At 42.3% G+C, this 12323-nt stretch overlaps 1 protein-coding gene across 1 annotated transcript; it reads right to left on the reverse strand.

The window, feature by feature from the left end:
* Window positions 1-462: 462 nt before the first annotated feature.
* On the reverse strand, window positions 463-10716 carry LOC111969713 (U1 small nuclear ribonucleoprotein C). Its single transcript, XM_023995914.2, has 7 exons — window positions 10640-10716; window positions 10146-10251; window positions 2439-2481; window positions 2222-2330; window positions 1710-1799; window positions 1471-1581; window positions 463-1147 (listed from the first exon to the last, which is right to left on the reverse strand). The coding sequence occupies exons 2-7, from the start codon at window positions 10151-10153 to the stop codon at window positions 1032-1034; spliced, it is 477 nt and encodes a 158-aa protein (XP_023851682.1). The 5' UTR covers window positions 10154-10251; window positions 10640-10716; the 3' UTR covers window positions 463-1031.
* Between the last annotated feature and the right edge of the window lie 1607 nt (window positions 10717-12323).

Below are 12323 nucleotides of genomic sequence, written 5' to 3' on the forward strand. Positions count from 1 at the left end.
AATTTTGGCAATGTAGTGTACTTGGCATATTCCTCAAGCGGGAGAAAAGCCTTATCATGCATATGATGAGTCATGCAGGAGAGAAACCATTTACATGCCCTATGTAACAAAGGCTTGGTTGCGGTAGGTACTTTAAAAAGACACACCTGAGACTTCACACGGGAAAGGACACGTTTGTGGAAGACGCTTCAAACTGAAAGGAGCCCTGACGGAGCACATGCAGCTACACACCGGGGAGAAACCATTTAGCTACAATGACTGTGGCAAATACTTCAGTCGGACAAATGTCCTTATGAACCACATGCTGCATACTGACAAGAAAATAATGTACAAGTGACCTGTGGAGAAAAAGAGTCAGTCTGAAAAACAGACTTCTTTCTATAGAACACACTCAAGTGTCATATAGTTGAATAAAGTAGAGGTAAATTGAATGAAGTACACAGACCATTTTCTAAACACGAGTCCTTTTATGAAAGTAAACCCTCTCTTACATCTTTTATTCAAACAAAATGATTGAAGACCAACATACACTTTCAAGTCTACTCATTTTATTTCTTTAAAAAATAAAAAGACTGTGGGCCCCAAAAATAATCATAGTTTACATTGAAAAACAAAAACAAAAATCTGGCATTTACATCAGAACAGTGACAAAATAATACCTGCTCTTTCTGACATGCGTGTGCAACTGGTGCCACGTTAAACCTCCACAGCTGTATTCTTATTAGGCCAGCAGGGGGAAACGGAAACCTACTTGTGTAAACAATACAACTATGCGTCAAAACAAAATATGACCTCTACGCTAAAGACAAAAAAACCCCAGAAGTTTTGGTTATGTGAAACCACAATAAATAGCCTGTCAAAATGGTTTTGTGGAGATAAAGAGGGATGATGTGGAACTCTACCAAATGGGTTTTAAGGTGGAGACAATGGGTGGCTTTTTCAAAAACCCAAACAAAGCATTTGGTGCAGTGTCCTCCAAAGATCATGTATACGGCAGTGTAGAACACAGGAGCGCCTCTTGATTTTGGGTCTCATCTGTCCGGCCGGATCATACCCGGTCTGATAAGCATCATTGGACGATGGGGGCGCATCATATGTGGGCCAGGCATCATCTGCATGTGGCCCATTGGTGGTCGCATACCTGGACCTACAGGACAGCAAACATCACAGAAATCATATCGGATTTTACTTGGTATTCACATTTGATCCTAATCATGGTCCAGTATACATGTCCCTTATGGACTATTATGAATACATTACATCAAATCTTGGTGAAAAATATATCTCAAAGATATGACTTTGACCAGGCATGAACTGTTCTTGTTCAGTGAAGATTTGTGAGCAGCAGCAGATACATTTTGGGTGAGAACTTGCTATAATCCAATGCCCATCGAAAATATTTTTTTAGACACATACACACAGTGTTAACATCAACAATACATGATGTAGGTGTTGGGGCAATAATCTCACCTCCAGGCATCATTCCATGTGGTGGGGGCCCCATCATTTGCATCATATGAGGACCATGAACACCCATAGGGGGCCCGGGCACTGGTAGCATGCCTGGGCGTGGAGGGCCACCTGGGGTTCACAAATTACAATTTAAATCTCAGTCCCTAACACAACAAGTTATCAGTATCCCATATAAATATAAATCACTCTCAAAATACTAGACTAGCACTGTTGTGGTTGGTTCACAGTCTACGTACTGAGGTTTGGAGGAGGAAGCATGGCTCCGCCTGGGGGAGGGGCTCCAGGGAACGGGGTAGGAGGGATCTTACCGGACTGGAAGGCAGCCGCTGAGGAGGAAAACACAAGGCCACATGTTAACCTATTGTAGAGTTGACAGTCACTGGACCAGGGCACTACCTCTGAATTCACTACATCGGTGTCCTACGTGGGACGGCACCCATGAGGCCATCGGAGATGCACGTGTTCACGCAAGGGACTTCGTATAGAGAAGCATGGGGACACACAAGGGGGTAGTGTAGCGACCTTCAAAGATGTTCGGATCTCTTGGAGTAACGGCTAAGGTGTTGGGTTGACAGACGCTGGACCCGAGTTCGAATCCTGGTTAGGGCTATCCCCGAATTCGAACACTATACGCTTATTATGCAAGTGTGGGGTTTGTGCATGTTTTGTATCTGCACAAACTGCTGCTTATAAACAAAACCGCATAGAATCTGCTGAATGTTTAGCTACCCCCTTCATATCTGCTTACTTGTTTTATCGATGAGGCTCTGTGCCTGCTCCTCCATCCATTTCTGGTAGTAGTCTTTCACATTCTCTTTATGCTTTCGTCCACTACAGTGAGTCTTTCTCACCGATGGCTGTAAAAATATATAATGTTCAATTTAATGTTAATACAGGGTGCAATTTATAAAGTGCTCGCAATTGTTAAAAAATGCAGAGGCTGAAAATTAGAGAGTCTGGCTTACCGAGTCATGTGTAAGGTACGTATCACAGTAGTCACAATAAAATCTGGGGGATACAAAAAAGCAAGTTAACCAATTCACTGAAATAAAATAAAAACTTTAGCTGGGCCATGGACCAGAACAAACTAGCTTGGAGCAGTGCCTTATATTGTTTACTATGCAAATAGAAGGCTCTGGCTGGGAGAGTGAAGAAGATGCTAGCTAGTAGCTCTCGAAAACCCTTCTCAGTATGTAAGGTTTTCAGCAGGTACATTTGCCTACAGTTGGCTCCATGGGGGAAATTCCGACCCAAGTTAAGCGCACACGAATGGACTGTAATTCCCTTTTATGCTCTTCTCTCTCCTCGTATTCTGACCTTGAACATATGCCATTCACCAGCTGTTCGTTTGAGGTGGATGTCAGCAAAATTAAGGTGTGGCAAGGGTGTGCATTTATTTCCCCCCCCCCCCAATTTCGTGATATCCAATTGGAAGTTACAGTCTTGTCCCATCACTGCAACTCCAGTACGGACTCGGGAGAGGCGAAGGGCGAGAGCCGTGCGTCCTCCAAAACATGACCCCGCCAAGTCGCACTGCTTCTTGACACAATGCTTGTTTAACCCGGAAGCCAGCCGCACTAATATGTCAGAGGAAACACCGTACACCTGGCGACCATGTCAGCGTGCATTGCGTCTGGCCCGCCACAGGAGTCACTAGAGCATGACGGGACAAGAACAACCTGGCCGGCCAAACCCTCCCCTAACCCGCGACGCTGGGCCAATTGTGCGCCGCCTCATGGGTCTCCCGGGCACGGCCGGCTGCGACACAGCCTGGGATTGAACCAGGATCTGTAGTGACGCAACTAGCACTGCGATGTAGTGCCTTAGACCACTGCATCACTCGGCAGGCAGATACGCTGTATTCTGACCATTACGCGGGAGGAAACCATGAATAAGGTTGAGTGAACCTACAGGTTCCAAGTGGAAAAATAATAACACCATTCTCCATTCACTGTAATTTATAAATTGTTAAGAGATAGGTAAATGAGTAATCCGTTTGGATAACGGGATTGTAAATAAACAACGCAATTGTTTTAGGATGTTTCCTTATGATCCTTGAAGACAAATGTGAAACCATATGGACGCAAACTCAAAATCATATCAACATTGCGGCCTCTTTTCCACAGTGAAGTAGGCTACAAATATCTGTGCTGTTTAGTGTTGTCAAGATAGCAGAATTTGACTTCGATACCAGGTTGAGTATCACCATACTCAATACTAAAACGATACCACAAGGGAATAAAATAAAGCGTATTAGCTAGTCACGGAATAACCATTGGTTCGAATCATTGAACAATATGTTGATAAATGGTAGAACGACGAAAATAATAATTTATTCTATATAAAATGTTTCAAAAATAAAGCAATTTGAAATGAGCAGAGGAATCTTACATTTTCCTTATGCAAAACCATGAGACTCAGAGCGTACAACAATAATTGTACAATTACAACTGTTTTAAAATGTAACTTGATACATACAGTGGGGAGAACAAGTATTTGATACACTGCCGATTRTGCAGGTTTTCCTACTTACAAAGCATGTAGAGGTCTGTAATTTTTATCATAGTTACACTTCAACTGTGAGAGACGGAATCTAAAACAAAAATCCAGAAAATCACATTGTATGATTTTTAAGTAATTAATTTGCTCGGTCCTCTTTTCCTGAAATCCACAAACATCTCCTTTGTCTTGATCACGTTGAGGGAGAGGTTGTTGTCGTGGCACCACACGGCCAAGTCTCTGACCTCCTCCCTATAGGCTGACTCGTCGTTGTCGGTGATCAGGCCTACCACTGTTGTGTCATCTGCAAACTTAATGATGGTGTTGGAATCGTGCCTGGCCGTGCAGTCATGAGTGAACAGGGAGTACAGGAGGGGACTGAGCACGTACCCCTGAGGGGCCTCCGTGTTGAGGATCAGCAAGGCGGATGTGTTGTTACCTACCCTTACCACCTGGGGGCAGCCCGTCAGGAAGTCCAGGATCCAGTTGCAGAGGGAGATGTTTAGTCCCAAAATCCTTAGCTTAGTGATGAGCTTTGGCAATATGGTGTTGAACACTGAGCCGTAGTGAATGAATAGTATCCTCACATAGATGTTCCTTTTGTCCAGGTGGGCAGTGTGGAGTGCAATAGAAATTGCATAATCTGTGGATCTGTTGGGGCGGTACACATATTGGAGTGGGTCTAGGGTTTCTGGGATAATGGTGTTGATGTGAGCCATGACCAGCCTTTCAAAGCACTTCATGGCTACAGACGTGAGTGCTACGGGTTGGTAGTCATTTAGGCAGGTTACCTTAGTGTTCTTGGGCACAGGGACTATGGTGGTCTGCTTAAAACATGTTGATATTATAGACTCGGACAGGGAAAGTTGATAAAGCCAGTGAAGACACTTGCCAGTTGGTCAGCGCATGCTCGCAGTACACGTCCTGGTAATCTGTCTGGCCCTGCAGCCTTGTGAATGTTGACCTGATTAAAGGTCTTAATCACATCGGCTGCTGAGAGCGTGTTCACAGTCTTTCGGAACAGCTGGTGCTCTCATGCATGTTTCAGTGTTATTTGCCTCGAAGCGAGCATAGAATTAGTTTAGCTCGTCTGGTAGGCTCGTGTCACTGGGCAGCTCTTGGCTGAGCTTCCCTTTGTAGTCTGTAATGGTTTGCAAGCCCTGCCACATCCGACTAGCGTCAGAGCCGGTGTAGTACGATTCGATCGTAGTCCTGTATTGAAGCTTTGCCTGTTTGATTGTTCGTCGGAGGGCATAGCGAGATTTCTCATAAGCGTCCGGGTAAGAGTTCCGCTCCTTGAAAGCGGTAGCTCTAGTCTTTAGCTCAGTGCGGATGCTGCCTGTAATCCACGGCTTCTGGTTGGGGTATATACCTACGGTCAACTGTGGGGACAACGTCATTGATGCACTCATTGATGAAGCCAATGACTGATGTGTTGTACACCTCAATGCCACCGGAGGAATCCCGGAACATAATCCAGTCTGTGCTTGCAAAATAGTCCTGTAGCTTAGCATCCGCTTCATCTGACCAATTTTTTTATTGATCGAGTCACTGGTGCTTCCTTAAATCAGGAGGATCGAATTATGGTCAGATTTGCCAAATGGAGGGCGAGGGAGAGCTTTGTATGCATCTCTGTGTGTGGAGTAAAGGTGGTCCAGAGTTTCCTCCCCCTCTGGTTGCACATGTAACATGCTGATAGAAATTTGGTAAAACTCATTTAAGTTTCCCTGCATTAAAATCCCCGGCCACTAGGAGCGCCGCCTCTGGATGAGTGTTTTCATGTTTGCTTATGGCGGAATACAGCTCATTCAGTGCGGTCGTAGTGCCAGCATCAGCATCAGTCTGTTGCGGTATATAGATAGCTACGAAAAATACAGATGAAACTCTCTAGGTAGATAGTGTGGTCTACAGCTTATCATGAGATGCTCTACCTCGAGGCAAAACCTCGAGACTTCTTTAGATATTGTGCACCAGCTGTTATTTAGAAAAATACATAGTCCGCTGCTTCTTGTCTTACCAGACGCCGCTGTTCTGTCCTGCCGATACAGCGTATAACCAGCCAGCATGAAGCACAAGATATTCGRTTTGAATGTCCCGTTGGTAGTTTAATCTTCCGCGTAGGTCATCGATATTATTTTCCCGAAGATTGCACGTTTGCTAGTAGAATGGAAGGAAGTGGGGGTTTATTATCGCAGTCCTGATGTTCAGAAGTTATTTTTGGTCATAAGAGACGGTAGCAGCAACATTATGTACAAAATAACTTACAAACAGTGCAAAGAAATTAACATAAAAAAACAGTTAGGAATAGATAAAACGTCAGCCTTGTTCTCCGGCGCCATCTTATATATAATTCATAGTTTTGATGTCTTCACTATTATTCTACAATGTAAAAAATAGTAAAAATAAAGAAAAACCCTGGAATGAGTACGTGTGTCCAAACTTTTGACTGGTACTGTATAAATTGTTTTTGGGAGGGAGGGGTGCCTGTTTTGCATGTTATTTTGGCATTAATACGTGTCACATATCAGTTTTTTTTGTAAATCATTGAGTTAATAAAGCCACATACAATCATGGCTTCTTTTTTGCTTTCTTGAGTAAGGCAGCTCCAAAATGCAAGTGTTTCAGCCTAGCTCAGTGCTTTCTGTGGTGTTGGGGCAGCCAGCGGAAAAAAAACGGAGCACAGGGGTTGGTAATGTTCTCCATTTGCGCCGTGATTGGCTCAGTGTTCTGTCACTCATGGGGACACTCTGTCACCAACAAATCAAAGGGTAGAGATCAAAAATTCAAGCCCCTTGAGTGCTGCCAGAGAGTTATATTAGAAGTGCCCATCCAAGAATGCTCAAGGTCATTAGCCACAGATAAAATTGTCAAATCACGCTATATGTACAGAAGTTTGATTGGACTGATCAGGTCAACATCATATTTTCAAAATCTTAGCTAGCAGTTATTATCATGAATCAAGTCGACAATCTACTGCCAAATCCTTTTTCATCCTTGTCATATGAAGAGAAATTATAGATAAAACGTATCGGTGCTCATCGGCTATAAACATTACACAACAACTTGAAAATCGCAAATTCAACAATGAGTGGTTTGGAAGGAATCAGTGGCTAACTGCAAGCATTGCAAAGCAATCACTACCCTGCTATTTAGTAGAGTGGGTGTGTGGTCTCAAGTCTGGGTTTAAGGGTCTTTTTTCCCAGCTTAAAAGGATAAACTTTCAACATTGGCCATGCTGTCAATCCAGCATGACTTCTGCCGCGCTCAAAACAACTGGAAACTCAGAAATGGGAAGTCTGACTTCAGTGAGTTCAACACAACTGGGAACTCTGGAAAAAACGAGCTCCGACTAGGAAAATACGTTTTGAAGGTTCATCCAACTTGAAATTGCAAGTCGGGAACTCAGGCCTCTTTCTAGAGCTCCGACCTGAAGATCATTAACGTCATCATGAGTCGACCTTGTTTGTTAAAAAAAAAGTCTGCAAACAAGCAAACACCGGCCACGAACGATGTGTTTACAATACGGCGTTGGCAATAAAGCATTATTTGTTCGACCGCAACTTCTGGGGTAGCTAGCTTTGGCTTGGTGCCTAGCTAGCACCAATACAACCAGCCTGAAAACAATGACCAATAGAAACTGCAGTCATTTTCATTATTCTTAGCAATGATTTAGGAATCGTTGAGAATAAGTATTAGCTAGGTAGCCGCTTGTTGTTCGCCTATTGAAATTGAACTTAGCTAGCCAGCTACTTAACCCTGTTGCACAAAGCTAAAGCTATAAGCAGCCAGCTAGCTTCATCTGGCTAGTGAGGCTCGACCAGACCGTGTTATGTGTTGTGAAGCTAGCCACAATAAGGATTAGGCACAATGGTGGAACTTGCGGTTAGCCTTTAAAATATAAGTACCTCTTTGAAAGTGATGCAGAAGGTTACAATTGGTGGAATCATGCCAAATTTAGACTAGATAATGTTAAACAAGGTTGGAATGTGAAGCAATGAAATGGGGTATCAGTCTACTCGGTGACACCCACAGAACACAACTCTGAAGAGTTTACGCAAATATTAGCATTGTAGCTCTTATCATGGGACTGTGACTGTAAAATCACCTCCCCAGTCAATAAGAGCTACGACGCTAATGTTCTCTGGGTGTCACTGAGTAGACTGACAACATTCCAACCTCGTTTAGCATGATCTATTCAATTATGGCATAATTCTACAATTTGTATTCATTTGCATCACTGTCAATGGCATACTTTTATTTTGAAAGCTAACCGCAAAGTCCACTATTGCGGCTAATCCTTATTGTGGTTAGCTTCACATAGTTGGGTCCGACCACCATTAATCAAATAAGAACTGTCTTATAAATTAGGTTTATTTTAGATGATTAGGGTCGTTTTGCTATGTTTCTGGGGAAGAACATTGTTTACATCCATGAGCTAGCTAGCTTTTTTTATGACCAGCACTGTAGGTGCGCGAGACAACTTAACCAGCATCATAGCATACGTATCGATGAATCGTTGTGACATATGAAATACGAGTGATAGTGTAATCAATGTGTAATAACTATGTAAAAAATGTATGAACGTATTCAATTATTATGTAACGTGCAGTCATTTCAGGTCCTGATTGGTCAACAAGTTTATTTGACACGTCAAATAGTGTTTTGACGTGTATCTTTTTTGACACAAAAAGACCCAAACAGCGTTCCATAGAAATCCTGGTTGAGAATGAAACGACTGAACAAATGAACAACGTAACAGCACAGCAAGTGAGTGAAAGAAATAGGTTTTGATTATGTTTTACTGCTAATGGGGACATACGTAAATGCCAACAAAATAACTTTTTGTCAGGACATACGTAAATGCCAACAAAATAACTTTTTGTCAGTGTGGTGTATGTGTGTAATCTTTATTTAACTAGGCAAGTCAGTTAATAAGAACAAATTCTTATTTACAATGACGGCCTACCCTGGCCAAACCCGTACGACGCTGGGCCAATATGAAGCCGCCCTATGGGACTTCCAATCACGTCCGGATGTGATACAGCCTGGATTCGATACAGGGACTGTAGTGACGCCTCTTGCACTGAGATGCAGTGCCTTAGATCGCTGTGTGCGTGTGAACTATTTAACTGTACTAGAACGCTTAAAAGGCAGCTAAAATGTTTAATTTCGGTACCATTTTTTTGGCAAGGAAAATATCGGATAATGGTATTGGCCAAAAATGTCATATCGGCGCATCACTAGTTTGTACATGTTTTTTAAAGACAGTAAATGAGGCTAAATGACCTGTTTCACTGCCAGAGAAAACTCCGCTGATAGCCAGGTGTAGCAGTGGTAAGGTGATGGGACAGCTTTATGTAGGCCCTAACATATTGTGGGCACCGTTTGTCACAGTTATAGAGCAATTAATGTATCGTGTTGTGTAGTGGCTTTGCTGGCATGCACTGCCCCCACCAATATTTACATGCTAAAATCGCCACTGGAAAAGACACTTAAGACTCACGGAAACATCCGAAGTCACACATTCGGATGTGGCACTTCAAGCCCAAGTATATCATACTTTGACTAAAATGATGACTTGGCTACATTGTTGTGCAACATCATGGGTAAGCTCTGGCCATCGTCTTTCAGGGTCAAAACGTGGATTTCTACTGGTGTGGGCGTTTAACCTTTTGTTTATTGAAAATTATCTCTCGCTGATATGAAAGATGCATTCAGTACCACAAGCGATGCGTTTTAACTTTCAGAACGAGTCGGGGATCTTAACAAGTACAACTACAAAAATATACCATCGTCAGGCGTTAAAACAGTTAGCGTCTATGAATGGGTTAGCTAGCTAGTCTAGATAAAACATTTCACATACACAATTGAACTTTAGTTAAGGCTAAAGGAGATCATTACCACGATATGGCATCGCTAAATGAGAACAGATAGCTTAGTATCAAAACAGCGAACTGGCTAGATGGGAATGAATAATGAGCAAAATGGTAACGTTAAAGGTCGTATGCTAACGTTAACTATTGGGGGGCAGACACAAAATATTCACAATCTCGATTTAAAAAGAATCGTTCCCAAACATAAGTTTTAAAACATTGAAACATGTGACTATTGCAGGTGACGCAGCGATAAAATACTTGTAAATAACACTTGAATTGAGGGATTTCGCAACTTACTTAGGCATATTTTTTGTGTTCTTCACGAGACGCTCAGTGAGATCATTTCCTGTGTTCAGGGTTGCCAGGCCTTCGCAAATGTAAATCCTTCACAAAGGCCTGAAAACTAGCAGCAATATTAGTTTCCACTTTTATCCAATAAACCCTTTCCCATAACGACTTCGAGCGAATTAAGAAATAATATAGACTTAATTTAATTCGGTTTTTCATCAAAATAATTGAGAGCTTATTAAGAATATGTTGCAAGAGAAAATATAATTATTCTTTATTAAACTAGCCAGATCATTATCAATTTAACTTGTTCTGACTGCTATAATTAAGCTGGGTGGTTCGAGCCCTGAATACTGATTGGCTGACAGGCATGGCATATCAGACCGTATACCACGGGTATGACAAAACATGTATTTTTACTGCTCTAATTACGTTGGTAATATATTTTATGGAAAAGGGGTTGGAAATAGGTGGCTCCATAATGACCAATCGAAGTAGCCTACCTACAACTGGCAAAAAGTTGTCACAAGCGCGCATGGGGTGCTCTGTCTCCGTGACTCAGCTGCCTGCTGCAGCGCTCTCTCTAACCAAATATTAGGAAAACTGTGGACATGGCAACCCTGCCTGTGTTCCCACTCTCAATTGTTCGAAAATTCAAAGGTTGACCATAAATAGTTCCGCCTAATAATTTACATACTTTTTCTCATCACTAATTATGATTCCCCTGTGGAGAGTAGTTGATTAGTCTAATTCATTAATGCAATAAAGGACCTCTGATTATTTAGTAGTTGATTAGTCTAATTCATTAATGCAATAAAGGACCTCTGATTATTTAATTGTATTTTTCCTTAGAACGACCCAGATTATTGTTTTGAAACCATCATTAGCTAAAGAAAAGCCAATACAAATAAGAATTCGAATAGCAACAGATGACCCAATCAAAAGTCTGCACCAAAGACAGTTTTAGAATGAATTTTAAGACTATTCTATTGGTTTTAAATCAATCCCCGATTGTGCACCCCAAAACATGTCTGATGTGCTTCTAAGGCACTAGCCTTTTAACACTAGCCTTTTAACTATCCTAAAGCCTAGGACCAAGAAGCATGGAGAGGCAGCCTTCAGTTGGTATGCCCCCAGCCTCTGGAATAGCCTGCCAGCAGAGTATGTGAGCGGAGCTGAGCATGCCCAATTTGACTGGAGTGTTGGGCGAGATTCCCAAAGACTGGAGCGTCGGCCTTCCCATCTAGTCCAGTAGAGCTCACTTGACGAGCTCAGGGCATGCATTTGTAGTCTACTTGTGTGCTGCTATAGCCCCTTGCTTTAGCTACTGTCATGGAGTTCCCTAAATATTTTCATAAAGAAGTTAGTAAAACACACAGGGGCTAAATCAAGGTGATTTACAAAGATGACAACCAAGAGCAAGATAGGGAGTGCGGTGATGTAGTGTCCACAACTAAAGAATCATTGTGGTATCTGAAAATACACTTATCCCAAATGGATGATGGTGTACTAACTATGTGCACATGAAAGGAAGGAGGTGGGTATATAACTGTGTCATTGTAACAAAGTATGTATAAACAAAAAATCAGATCTCTTAAACGTTTAGCTATTCCAGAGGCTGGGGCATACTAACTGAAGGCTGCCTCTCCATGCCTCTTGGACCTAGTTACTTCGCTACTATGGCCTATTTATTGCCTTACCTCCTCACGCCATTTGCACACACTGTATAGACTTTCTTGTTTTCTATTGTGTTATTGACTGTACGCTTGTTTATTCCATGTGTAACTCTGTGTTGTGTCGCACTGCTTTGCTTTATCTCGGCCAAGTCGCAGTTGTAAATGAGAACTTGTTCTCAACTAGCCTACATATTCCCACGTTCAAGGAGCTTTCTGTTTTGATTGGGTTGTTTTGCCTAAAAACCTTTGAGCCTATCTATATAAATATAAAACAACTCTGCATCTCTGCCCAGCCTGGCAAGAGTGGTCAAAAGTGTGTTTACCATCCCCAGTGCCTCTGCAAGTGTGGAAAGGATATTCTCCGCTGCTGGCCGGCTCGCAGGCAGCATCACATGAGCCTGTAGCCACACACTGGCCAAACTCATGTTTCTAAAAATGAATTCTATAAATGAATTCAAATTCACTAATAAGTCTTTTTCTGTTGACTTTGTATTTAATTCTAACTAAGTCA

This window comes from Salvelinus sp. IW2-2015, linkage group LG11 (genome assembly GCF_002910315.2).
Source record: "Salvelinus sp. IW2-2015 linkage group LG11, ASM291031v2, whole genome shotgun sequence".
NCBI classification, from domain to species: domain Eukaryota; kingdom Metazoa; phylum Chordata; class Actinopteri; order Salmoniformes; family Salmonidae; genus Salvelinus; species Salvelinus sp. IW2-2015.